This window comes from Carcharodon carcharias, chromosome 5 (genome assembly GCF_017639515.1).
Source record: "Carcharodon carcharias isolate sCarCar2 chromosome 5, sCarCar2.pri, whole genome shotgun sequence".
In the NCBI taxonomy this organism is placed as follows: domain Eukaryota; kingdom Metazoa; phylum Chordata; class Chondrichthyes; order Lamniformes; family Lamnidae; genus Carcharodon; species Carcharodon carcharias.
The window spans coordinates 31,818,789-31,832,355 of record NC_054471.1 but is presented as its reverse complement, the minus strand read 5'-3'; the positions used below and the strand labels follow the sequence as shown (position 1 = coordinate 31,832,355).

The window sequence follows — 13,567 nt, the reverse complement described above, 5'->3', positions numbered from 1 at the left end:
GTATCGGGATCCCTTGTTCTGTAGAGTTCTGCAGTCTCACTTCATTTAAGTAATATACCACTTTTCTGTTCTTCCTGTCAATGTGGACAAGTTCACAACTTTCCATATTATACTTTATCTGCCAAATTATACTCCCATCAGCTACAGTGAACTGTTCCTATCCCACTGACTATACTGACCTTTACTACCCTCACATTCTTATGTATTCACCTCGCCACTTAAGTGCCATGGTCAGTTTGTTCATGCATCATTTAACCCCCGCCCTCATCCATACTAGCTGCAAGAACCTCGAACCTGTTGGGCAATTGCAAAGACTGAGGCTCCTCCACTTCTCAATCCCCATGCCAGCTTCACTTGTAGTCCTTCACCATGGACTAAATCAGATGACCCTAGCCCAAGGGTGTTACTGCCTTCTGGAACAAACTGTCTCAGTAACTTTACATTGCAGTGTCCATAGCTGAGCCTCCAGCTCATTGACTCTGAGCCAAAGCTCCTTGAGCCTTAAGAGGAGATGATGGCTTAGTGGACGATTAATTCAGAGACCCAGGGTAATGCTGTGAGGATCCGGGTTTGAATCCCATCACGGCAGATGGTGGAATTTGAATTCAATAAAAATCTGGAATTAAAAGTCTGATGATGACCATGAAACCATTGTCGATTGTTGTTAAAAACCCATCTGGTTCACTAATGCCCTTACTTGGCCTACGTGTGACTCCAGACCCCACGTCAATGTAGCTGACTCTGAAATGGCCTAGCAAGCCTGCTTAGTTGTAACAAACTGCTACAAACTCACAAAAAAGGAATGTAACTGGATAGACACTTCACATTGACCTAGGCACTGAAAACGACAATCTCAGCCCTGTTGATCCCGCATCTGGAGGCTAGTGCCAAAAGTGGGAGTGCTGCCTCACAGACTAGTCAAGCAAGAGCCTGACATAGTCAAGCTCACTGAATCATGCCTTACAGATAATGTCCCTGACACCACCTTCACCACCCCTGGGTATGTCCTGTCCCACTGGCAGGACAGGCCCAGCAGAGGTGGTGGTACAATGATATACAGCCGGGAGTCCTCAACATCGACTCTGAACCCCATGAAGTTCATGGCATCAGGCCAAACATGGGCGAGGAAACCGCCTGCTGATTATTACATACTGCCCTCCCTCAGCTGATGAATCAGTGCTCCTCCATATTGAACATCAATTGGGGGAAAGCACTGAGGGTGGTAAGGGTGCAGAATGTACTCTGGGTGGGAGACTCAATGTCCACAAGAGTGGCTCGGTACCACCACTACTGACTGAGCTGGCTGAGTCCTAAATGACAAAGTTGCAGCAGGTGGTGGGGGAGCCAACAAGAGGGAAAAACATACTTGACCTCATCCTCACCAGCCTGCCTGCTGCAGATGCATCTGTCCCTGACAGTATTGATAGGAGTGACCACTGCACAGTCATTGTGGAGACGATGTACCGCATACCTAAAATGAGGTGTCAACCTAGTGAAGCTATAGCACAAGATGACTTGCGTGCCAAAAAGCTAAGCAGCAAGTGATAGACAGAGCTAGCAATTCCACAACCAACAGATCAGACCTAAGCTCTGCAGTCCTGCTACATGCAGTCGTGAATGGTGGTGGACAATTGAACTCACTGGAGGAGGAGGCTCCACAAATATCCCCATCCTCAATGATGGAGAAGCCCAGCACATCAGTGCAAAATATGAGGCTGAAACATTTGCTACAATCTTCATCTAGAAGTGCTGAGTGAATGATTCATCTCGGTCTCCTCCAGAGGTCCCCAGCATCACAGATGCCAGCCTTCAGCCAATTTGGTTCATTCCATGTGATATCAAGAGACAGCTGAAGGCACTGGACACTGCATAGGTTATGGGGCCTGACAATATTCTGGCAATAGTACTAAAGACTTGTGCTCCAGAATTTGCCGTGCCCCTAGCCAAGCTGTTCCAGTACAGCTACAATGCTGTCATCTACCTGGCTATGTGGAAAATTGCCCAGCTATGTCCTGTACACAAAAATCCAACCCGGCCAATTACCGCCCCATCACTCTACTCTCCATCATCAGTAAAATAATGGAGGGGGTCATCAACAATGCTATCAAGTGGCACATGCTTAGCAATAACGTGCTCACTGATGCCCAGTTTGGGTTCCGCCAGGGCCACTCAGCTCCTGACCTCATTACAGCCTTGATTCAAACATGGATAAAAGAGCTGAACTCCCGAGGTGAGGTGAGAGTGACCGCCTTTGACATGAAGGCAGCATTTGACTGAGTGTGGCATCAAGGAGTCCTAGCAAAATGGGAATCAGTGGGAAAACTCTCCACTGGTTGGAGTCATACCTAGCATGAAGGGAGATGGTTGTGGTTGTTGGAGGTCAGTCATCTCAGCTCTAGGACATCACCGCAGGAGCCCCTCAGGGTAGTGTTCTCGTCCCAAACATCTTCAGCTGCTTCATGAATGACCTTCTTCCATCATAAGGTCAGAAGTGGGGATGTTCACTGATGATTGCACGATGTTCAGCACCATTCGCAGCTCCTCAGACACTGAAGCAGTCCATGTCCAAATGCAGCAAGACCTGGATAACATCCAGGCTTGGGCTAATAAGTGGAAAGTAACATTCATGACACACAAGTGTCAGGCAATGATCATCTCCAACAAGAGAGAATCTAACCATCGCCCCTTGACATTCAATGGCATTACCATCGCTGAATCCCCCACCATCAACATCCTGGGGTTTCCATTGACCAGAAACTGTAACTACTGTAGCTACAAGAACAGGTCAGAGGCTAGGAATCGTGTGATGAGTAACCCACCTCCTGACTCCCCAAAGCCTGTCCACCATCAACAAGGCACAAGTCAGGAGTGTGATGGATTACTCCCCACTTCCCTGGATGAGTGCAGCTCCCACAACACTCAAGAAACTTGACATTGTCCAGGACAAAGCAGCTGCTTAACTGGCACCACATCCACAAACATTCACTCCCTCCACCACTGACGCACAGTAGCAGCAGTGTGTACCATCTACGAGTTGCACTGCAGGAATTCACCAAGACTCTTTTGACAGCACCTTCCAAACCCATGACCACTACCATCTAGAAGGACGAGGCTGTAGATAGACGGGAACACCACCACCTGGAAGTTCCCCTCCAAGTCACTCACCACCGTGACTTGGAAATATATCACTGTTCTTTCACTGTCGCTGGGTCAAAATCCTGGGACTCCCTTCCTAACAGCACTGTGGGTGTACCTACACCACATGGACTGCAGCGGTTCAAGAAGGCAGCTCACCACCACCTTTTCAAGAGCAACTAGGGATGCGCAATAAATGCTGGTCCAACCAGCGAAGCCCAGGTCCCATGAATGAATCAAAAGAGACACTTACTGCAGTGGTGTTTGCTGTGGATCATGCTGGCGTATACCAGTTCTTACATACTGCAGTCGCAACACATCATCTGCCCAACTGTCTTTATTGTGGTTTAATTAACTAATTAATTAATTATCTCTTTAAAAAAAAATTAATGCCTCTCGTCTTGCTTGTCCTTCAATACTTATTATTTAAATTTATGTTCTACTCACCCCAATTTTAAATTCCCTAGTTAAAAAAGATAAATAGGAAACCCCCACTAGATTTTTATTTAACAGAAGCAATTCACGCTAATCCCATTTCCATGCTCTCTCTTGTAGGGAAAAATATATTTTCCTTACATCCTTTATTTTATTCTCCAGGTGCTTTCCTAATTCTCTCTTGAATGTTATGATTGAGTTAGGTTCAATTGCCACTTGTGGTAACATATTCAATGTTTCAACAATCAATGTTTGAAAAAAAAACTTCAAATCTTTTTCTTGACATGTCTCATGCTACTTTTCCATTGCCTTGTTATGGACACTGATCAATGAAACTAGTCTTTTAATACTTATTAACAACTCCAACTCATGCATAAATTTGAACAACTATTAGACAGACCTCCCTTAACTTTTTCTGCACTAGTGAATGCCAGGGAGGCGGTGGCATAGTGGGACAATGGGAACACCACAGCCTGGAAGTTCCCCTCCAAGTCACTCACTATCCTGACTTGGAAATATATCACTGTTCCTTCACTGTCGCTGGGTCAAAATCTTGGAACTGGTTTTCTAGTATTCTAGTATTCTGGACTAATATTTCAGAGACCCAGAATAATGATTTAGGGACACAGGTTTGAATCCCACCATGGCAGATGGCGAAACTTGAATTTAATAGAAAACCTGGAATTAAAAGTCTGATGATGACCATTGCTGATTGTCGCAATATCCCAACCCATATTACTTAATACTATAACAACTGCCAAAACTCCGAATTAACCCAACTACCAGTTACCTCCTTTAAGTAATAGTCCAAAATAGATTTTAGATTGAAAACAAAACCAGCAAGTTAACACAGTACTCATTAGACAGTGGAATTCCAAATGGCTTTCTCCAACTTCAGTTGCTGGACATAACAGATTTATGCACAAATGGCTGGAGGCTTCTTGAAGGCTGTTTCACACACTCCTGATAGATCTTACATGGCCCTCTCCTCACATAGCCTTTCATTCTCCTTTATATATGTTTCTCTCTCATTAATATGTAAATTCTATTGTTCCCTACGTCTTTGGAATGGTACCTATCTCATAATTTAAAAACTTCCATATTTCCAATACTGTCAGTAACCTTTGGGAAAAATAAACACCCTCCTTAGCTTTGCTTATCTGGCTAGTTGTAAACAGACTAACATCCCTTTGAAATCTTAAAAATCCCTTCACTTATCAAAAAATGCAAATTCCTTTCACACCTTACAGGCTAAGCTGGCATCTATTAGCATTTCGAGCACACTTCTGCACCGATCTTCTTTTAATAATTCCCAACTTGCAGTCTACTTGACTTCAAATGTAATTAAATCACACAGACAGACCCAACTATACTCACACCCATAAGCCTAGTTTACAATAAACCAGAAAAATTTAATGAAAGTAATTATACTATCGTAACACATTTATATAACATCTTATCACATGTTTCAGGCTGTGCTAAAGCCCTTCATATCCAACATTTTACTTTGAAAAGTAGTCACTTAAGTGGATAACGCATGAGCTGATTTGCACTGAGCAAAGATCCACAATATTCAAATGAGATCAATGAAAGTAAAGAAAGAAAAATTTGCATTTATATTGCACTTTTCATGACCACCAGACATCTCGAAGTGTTTTAAAGCCAATTAAATACTTTTGAACTGAAGTCAAGTGTAGGAAATGCAGCACTTTGTGCATAACAAACTCCCGCAAGCAACAATGCTATAATGACCTGTTTTTATGATGTTGATTGAGAGATAAATATTGGCTAAGACACCAGGGAGAACTCCTCTGTTCTTTCAAAATAGTGCCATGGGATCTTTTACATCCACCTGAGCAGGGCGTTGGTTTAACATCACATCCAAAAGTCAGCACCGCTGACAATGCAGCACTCCTTCAATTCTGCACTGGAGTGTTAGCCTGGATTTTTCTGCTCAAACCCTGGACTGGGATTTGAATCTAGAACCTTGTGATTCAGAGGTGAGAGTGCTATCAACTGATGACCAATTGTTCTGTCTTTGGTAGTGTTGGTTGAGGAAGTAATGCTGACCAGGACATTAGAAAAAGTCTCTGCTCTTCATCAGAGAATCCCATGGGATTCAGTATGTCGAACTGAATTGCCAAAAGAGGCTGGCAGGAATTTAGCTGAAGTGCAGCAGCACTCACTCAGACTCACACTTAAGTGTCAACATAGGTGCTGTTCTGGGGTCCTGGAGTGAGGTGTGAACTCACCAACTTTCAAACACTGAGTGTTGTGAAATGCATTGAGGAGACACTTGCCAGAAGAGGTGTTAATCAATTAAATCTTTTTGTTTTGCCAATATTCCAAGGATATACTACTTTGAAGGATATCCTAAAATAAGGATATACTAGAAATAGGGCGTGTAACTTAATATACTTAAGTATCATTTCTTGACAATATGTATGCAAGTAAATGAAATCACAAAAAAACACAGCTTGGTTTTATGGGTAAAAAGAAGAAACAACTTGCATTTATATAATACCCTTCACATCTCTTGTTGTCCCAAAGCATTTCAGAGATGCTTAAGTACAGATGACAGATAATCTGCACCCAACAAGATCCCACAAACTGCAACAGAAGCCAAAATGAATTATTTTAGTGGTGTTGGTAAAAGGATAAATATTGGCCAGGGGAGCTTGCACTATTTCAAATAGTGTCATGGAATCTTTCACATGCACCTGTGAGTACAGGTGAGGCCTTGATTTAATATTTGATGCAGAGGATGGGAACCTCCAACAACGCAGCACTCCTTCAGTACTGCATTGAATCGTCAACCTAGGGTATGCGTTCGAATCCCTAGACATGGGCAACCTTGCAGAAGAAATGAGCTCCAGCACTCTGCTTAACCTTGATCAGACCCCTGCTGCCTCAGTGAAATGCAACGCTTTCAGCTTTTTAGAAAATTCATTCATGGGATGTGGGCTTCTCTGGCTGGGCCAGCACTTATTGCCCATTCCTAGTTGCCCTTGAAAAGGTGATGGTGAGCTGCCCTCTTGAACCGCTGCAGTCCAAGTATAGTGGGTCCACCCACAGTGCTGTTAGGAAGGGAGTTCTAGGATTTTGACCCAACGACAGTGAAGGAACGGTGATATATTTCCAAGTCACGGTGGTGAGTGACTTGGAGGGGAACTTCCAGGTGGTGGTGTTTCCATTTATCTGCTGCTCTTGTCCTTCTAGATGGTAGTGGTCATGGGTTTGGAAGATGCTGTCTAAGGAGCCTTGGTGAATTCCTGCAGTGCAACTCGTAGATGGTACATACTGCTGCTACTGTGCGTCAGTGGTGGAGGGAGTGAATGCTTGTGGATGTGGTGCCAGTCCAGCGGCTGCTTTGTCCTGGACGATGTCAAGCTTTTTGAGTGTTGTGGGAGCTGCACTCATCCAGGGAAGTGGGGAGTGTTGATGGTGGACAGGCTTTGGGGAGTCAGGAGGTGGGTTACTTGTTGCAGGATTCCTAGCCTCTGACTGCTGTTATAGCCACAATACTTATATGGCTAGTCCAGTTCAGTTTCGGGTCAATGGTAACCCCCAGGATGTTGATGGTGGGGGAATCAGTGATGGTGATGCCATTGAACATCAAGGGATGATGGCTGGATTCTCTCATGTTGGAGATGGTCATTGCCTTACACTTGTGTGGCACGAATATTACTTGCTACTTGTCAGCCCAAGCCTGGATGTTGTCCAGGCCTTGCTGCATTTAGACATGGATTGCTTCAGTATCTGAGGAGTTGCGAATGGTACTGAACATTGTGCAATTATCAGTTAACATCCCCACTTCTGACCTTATGATGGAAGGAAGGTCACTGATGAAACAGCTGAAGATGGTTAGGCTGAGGACACTATCTGAGGAACTCCTGCAATGATGTCCTGGAGCTGAGATGACCAGGAATAATTCTGGCTTTGCAGCCTAGCACCCTCACTGTCATGAATTGATAATACTTTGTAATACTAGTAACTATACGGAACTAGAAAGTTGTAAGCATTTTTGAACATTTTTTTAAAATGAATTGCTCAGTTAGTTTCCCGGTGCCCCAGCCTGAGTTTCCTGGCTCCCGGTCCCTGAGATTTAACCATTCAATTTAGAAATGGCTGGAAATAGTAAGTAGTTATCTGTTGCAAGACTACATTCCTTTTTTTTAAAGCACCATGCCTGGATTCCTTTGTTCAGTTCTCATTTCAATGATGATCATTGTGTGTTTTGTTTAAATTGGTGTCAGTTGGATTGCTTCTTCACAGACCACCAATTATGGACCTGTTTTTTAAATAAAAATTCTCAATCGCTGTCAGTTTTTGCATTTGTAAAACTTAATGCAGTGATACAAAACTACTGTTTAAAAAAAAATGGGCGTTTCAAATATTGTACAACTTGAAAAGCCAGCTCTGAATTTGGAAATCTGATATAACAGCAGAAAGTGTAGAAAATATGCAGCAGCCCAGTCAGCATCCCATAGGGTTAATTTTGGCCTGAGACCCTTTTTTGGAAAGCTGCTCAAGGATTACAGTGGAAAAGTTAGCCTTTTTCTCTTTTGCTTTAACTGTAATATTCAACCAGCTCCCTTATTGGTGCGAGCGGGTTCAATGATAAGAGTCTGTTTTTTTTTTTGAAAGGCACATTTTTAAGAATGCTTGTTGGGGTGCAATTTTTTGGTCACCCCATTGTTTACTGCAACTTACAACTTTCAGTTTCTAATATGAAGTGTACATAGTGCTTTGTTTTTGACAGTATTTATTTCCTTCCATTAGTAAGGTGACCATCATGGAAGATACTGACCAGCACATTCACCTTAGGAATCTCTCCCTTCACCAGGCGAACAATGAGGAAGAATCCCTCAACCTACTTTTCCTGGGAGATACGAACCGAATGATTGCAGAGGTAGGTACTCTTAAAACCCAAGTTCAGTGACACTTCAGAGAGTTTCTCACAGCAAGAATGATCAACACGTAGGAATGGATTACAAGTAAGGGCAGTGGAGAAACTATGGTACGCTTTGATGGAAGGACTATAGGCTTTTTTTGGGTGAATGAATGAAGGTAAGCTAAATAGCCGTCCACCTGCGTATCTATCTTTGTTTACTGCTTCCTGATTTCTGCCGCTGCTCATTTCAGCAGCAGCACTTATCTTGCACCCTGGCCATGCCTCTTCTTTTTGATAGGTAATCATGATTTTATGAGGTGTTGATAAATTGAACCCTAAAAAGCTTCTGTGTAATCGCAAACTCTAACCATAGAATGGGTGCAGAGGCTGAAACTTAAAAGATTAAAAACAAACAAGTAGTTCAGCCTTGACTACTTTATTCAGAGTATAGTTAGATGGGAAAAGAAGCATAATATCTGGTATGTTGAAAACTGGTTGCTTGTTTGATGGAGAAAGTAATGTTTGAAACTTTCAAACCGTGGGGCTAGCCAGTTTTTAAAAAAAATCATTCAGGGAATGTGGGCTTTGCTAGCTAGGCCAGCATTTATTGCCCATCCCTAATTACATTTGAGAAGATGGTAGTGAACTGCCCTTTTGAACAGCTACAGTCCATGTGATGTGGGTACACCCGCATTACTGTCAGGGAAGGAGTTCCAGGATTTGAAGTGGTGAAGGAACGGCAATGTATTTTCAAGTCAGGATGGTGTGTAGCTTGGAGGGGAACTTGCAGGTGGTTCCCATTTGTCTGCTGCCCTTGTCCTTCGAGATGGTAGAGGTTGTGGGTTTGGAAGGTGCTGTCTCAGGAGCCTTGGTGAATTTCTGCAACGCACCATGTATATGGTACACACTGCTGTCACTGTGCGTCAGCGGTGGAGGGATTGAATGTTTGTGGATGGGATGCCAATCAAGTGGGCTGCTTTGTCCTGGGATGGTGTCAAACTTCCTGAGTGTTGTGGGAGCTGCACTCATCCAGGCAAGTGGGCAGTATTCCATCACACTCCTGACTTGTGCCTTGTAGATGGTGGACAGGCTTTGGAGAGTCAGGAGGTGAGTTACTCATCGCGCGATTCCTAGTCTCTGACCTGCTCTTGTAGCCACGGTATTTATATGGCTAGTCCAGTTCAGTTTCTGGTCAATGGTAACACCCAGGATGTTGATAGTGGGGAATTCAGTGATGGTTAGATTCTGACTTGTTGGAGGTGGTCACTGCCTGGCACATTTGTGGCACGAATGTCACTTGTTAGCCCAAGCCTGGATATTGTCCAAGTCTTGCTGAATTTAGACATGGACTGCTTCAGTATCTGAGGAGTCGTGAATTGTGCTGAACATGTTGCAAACATCAGTGAACATCCCCACTTCTGACATTATGATGGAAGGTCATTGATAAAGCAGCTAAAGATGGCTGGGCCGAGGACACTACCCTGAGGAACTCCTGGAATGATATCCTGGAGCTGCGAAGACTGACCTCCAACAACCACAACCATCTTCCTTTGTGCTAGGTATGACTCTGACCAGTGGATAGCTTTCCCCCGATTCCCATTGACTCCAGTTTTGCTAGGGCTTCTTGATGCCACATTCTATCAAATACAGCCATGATATCAATGGCAGTCATTCTCACCTCACCTCGGATTTCAGCTCCTTTGTTCATGTTTGAACCAAATGAATCTATTGATACCTTTCTCTCCCTTTTCCTGGAACCCCTTTATTTTCATAATTTCCTTTTCATCCCTTAGCCACATGCCTTCTGTGGCAGAAATAGAAGATGCTGGAAATACTGAGCAGTTTGACAGGTTCTGTGGAGAGAACATACAAGTTGATATTTCAGGTGTGTGTGCTTTGTCTGAATTAGAAAAATTACAAATTAATAGTAACCTCCAATACAGTATACTACATCTCCTGATCACGGTGCAGCCTTCTTTCCATAGGGTAGATTAAACTCCGTTTATGTGACCAATTTGAAAATGTGGCCTGAGCTCCCTATGATTTCCCACTTAAGTCTTTGGTCCCACCCTAATTCTGATCTCTCTCTCTCTTTGAACTTAGGGACAGAGGAATTGCCAGATGAAAAATGTCTTTTAGATAGTCTACAACAAACTCTGTATAAGGTGAAGAAAACACTCTGTGGTGGAAAGCTTTGGGATCCATAAGTCCAAAGTCACTTGTTCTTTCTGAGCATATGATGCTTACTATCTGTTATATCCCATATAGGACATAGAATTGTAGAATAGTTACAGCACAGGAAGAGATTATTCAGCCTGTCATGTCTGTGTCGATTCTCTGCAAGTGCAACTCGCCTACTTTCACACCTTCACCTTTTCCCCATAGCCCTCCAAATTTTTCTCTGCAGATTATTATCCAATTTTGTTTTGAAGGCCTTGATTCAATCTGCCTCCAGCACACTCAATGTATTTCAGATTCTAACTCATGTTGCCGTTGCTTTTTGCAATCACCTTAAATCAGTGTCCTTTATGTCACAACATATTGGTCTGCATTTAGCTGTCAAAATAACAACGAGTGTAATGGCACTCACCATTATTAATGTGAGGAAAAGAGACCCTATGAGTTGCCACAGGTTGCTAGATAGTTTGCCGTTAATTGCTGTTAGCCGTGTGAAAATGGCAACTGGCTCTCAACCATCCTGTGAGCTTTGTGAAGTTGCTGGATTTTCACATTAGTTGCCAATTAAACTAGCTGCAGAAAGTTAGAGATAGTAATTAACAGCGTATGTACCTTTTTGGTGGAGAGATTTAAGTTCTTGGAAAGCTAGTTAACCTCTTTGGTCCAGAAAGGGAGCAATTTAAGCTGTGGACTCTAATCCTGTAGTTCGTAAATTGTTTTTAAGAGAACTTTAAATTTAATTTTTTTTTCCTTTTTCTTCCTTATCTCTGGCCTGCGCTAGGGATGGTTTTCTAAAGAAATATGTTGAGGAGCCGACAAGAGGGCATGCTATTTTAGATTTCTTATTATGTAATGAGAAAGGGCTAATTAATAACTTTATTGTAAAAGAACCTTTAGGGATGAGTGACCACAATATTATAGAATTTTACATTATGTTTGAAAGTGAGATAGTTCACTCTGAAGCAAGGGTGTGAAAGTTGAATAAAGGAAATAATGAAGGCATGAGGGACAAATTGACTGAGGTGGATTGGGAAAATACATTAAAAGGTATGATTGTACATATGCAATGGATAGTCTTCAAAGACCTATTGCATAGCTCCTTCAAGGTGCAAAAACCCAAACAAAGTCAGTCATCGCTGACAAAGGAAGTTGAGGATTTATAAGTTTAAAAGAAAAGGCTTATAAAGTTGCCAGAAGTAGTAATAAACCTGAGGATTGGAAGGTTTTTGGAATACGGCAAAGGATGACCAAGAAACTGGCAAAAAAAGGGAAAATAGAATATAAATGCAATCTAGTAAAAAACATAAAAACGGACTGTAAAAGCCCCTATAGGCATGTAAAATGGAAGCATTTGTCTAAGACAAATTTGGGTCCATTACCGGCAGAGTCAGGAGAATTCATAATGGGGAATAGAGAAATGGCAGTGAAGTCAACTGATTACTTTTTGTCTGTTTTCACTGAGGAAGATACAGGAAATCTTCCAGATTTAGATATTCAAGGGGCTAGGGAGAATGAGGAGTTGAAAGAAATTAGTATAAATAAGAACGTTGTATTGGAGAAATTAATGGGACTGAAAGTTGATAAGTCCCCGGGACCTGATAATCTGCATCCCAGAGTGTTGAAGGAGGTTGCTATAGAGGTAGTGGATGCATTGGTGATCATTTTCCAAAATTCTATAGATTCTGGAATGGTTCCTGAAGATTAGAAGGTAGCAAATGTCACCGCACTATTTATGAAGGGAAGGAGAGAGAAAATAGGGAAACACAGACCTGTTAACCTTTCATCAATAGTAGGGAAAATGCTAGAATCTGTTATAAAGGATGCGATAATTGGATACTTGGATAATCATGATTTGATTGGGCATAGCATGGATTTGTGAATGGAAAATCATGTTTGACAAACTTGTTGGAGTTTTTTGAGGATTTTACTAACAAAATTAATAAAGGAGAGCTGATGAATGTAGTATACTTGGATTTTCAGAAGGCTTTTGATAATATCCCCCACAGGAGGTTGCTTAACAAAATAAAAGCAAATGCGATAGGTAGCAATACACTGGCATGATTGAGGATTGGCTAACCGGCAGAAAACAGAGAATAAGAATAAACGGGTCATTCTTGTGTTGGCAGGCTGTGACTAGTGGGGCACCGCAAGGGTCAGTACTTGGGCCCCAGCTGTTCACAATATATTTCAGTGATTTGGATTTGGGGACCCAATGTAATATTTCCAAGTTCACGGATGATGCAAAGCTAGGTGGGAATGTGTGTTGTGAGGAAGATATAAGGCAGCTACGGGAGGATTTGGACAGACTTAGTGAGTGGGCAAGAACATGGCAGATGGAACATAATGTGGAAAAATGTGAGGTTATCCACTTTGGTAGAAGGAACAGATATGCAGCTTGTTCCCTAAATGGTAGGAGAGTAGAAAGTATAGATATACAAAGGGACCTGGGTGCCCTTGTCCATAAGTCACTGAAAGCTAACTTACAGGTGCAGCAGGCAATTAGGAAGGCTAATGGAATGTTAGCCTTTATCTCAAGAAGATTTGAGTACAGGAGTAGTGAAGTCTTGCTTCAATTGTATAGAAGCTTGGTTAGACTGCACCTGGAGTACTGTGTGCAGTTTTGGTCCCCTTACCTCAGAAAGGACATTATTGTCACAGAGGGAGCGAACAAATGTTCACCAGATTGGTTCAGGGGATGGTGGAACTGTATTATGAAGAGCGATTGGGGAAACTGGGCCTGTATTCTCTAGAGTTTTGAAGAATGAGGGGTGATCTCATTGACACCTACAAAATACTTAAAGGAATAGACAGGGTAGATGTTTCCCTGGTTGTGGATTCTAGAACCAGGGGACACAATTTCAAAATAGCTACTTAGGACGGAGATGAGGAGAAATTTCTTTACTCATGTGAATCTTTGAAATTCTC

General features: G+C 42.5%; 1 protein-coding gene across 1 annotated transcript in view; it reads left to right on the top strand.

Moving 5' to 3' along the window:
* The window catches only part of kif6 (kinesin family member 6), a 474,098-nt gene that overhangs the window by 130,409 nt on the left and 330,122 nt on the right, over window positions 1-13,567 (top strand). The window contains exon 6 of the mRNA XM_041187334.1: window positions 8,353-8,482. Coding sequence (XP_041043268.1) covers window positions 8,353-8,482 — 130 coding nt within the window. The remainder of the gene's footprint in view (window positions 1-8,352; window positions 8,483-13,567) is intronic.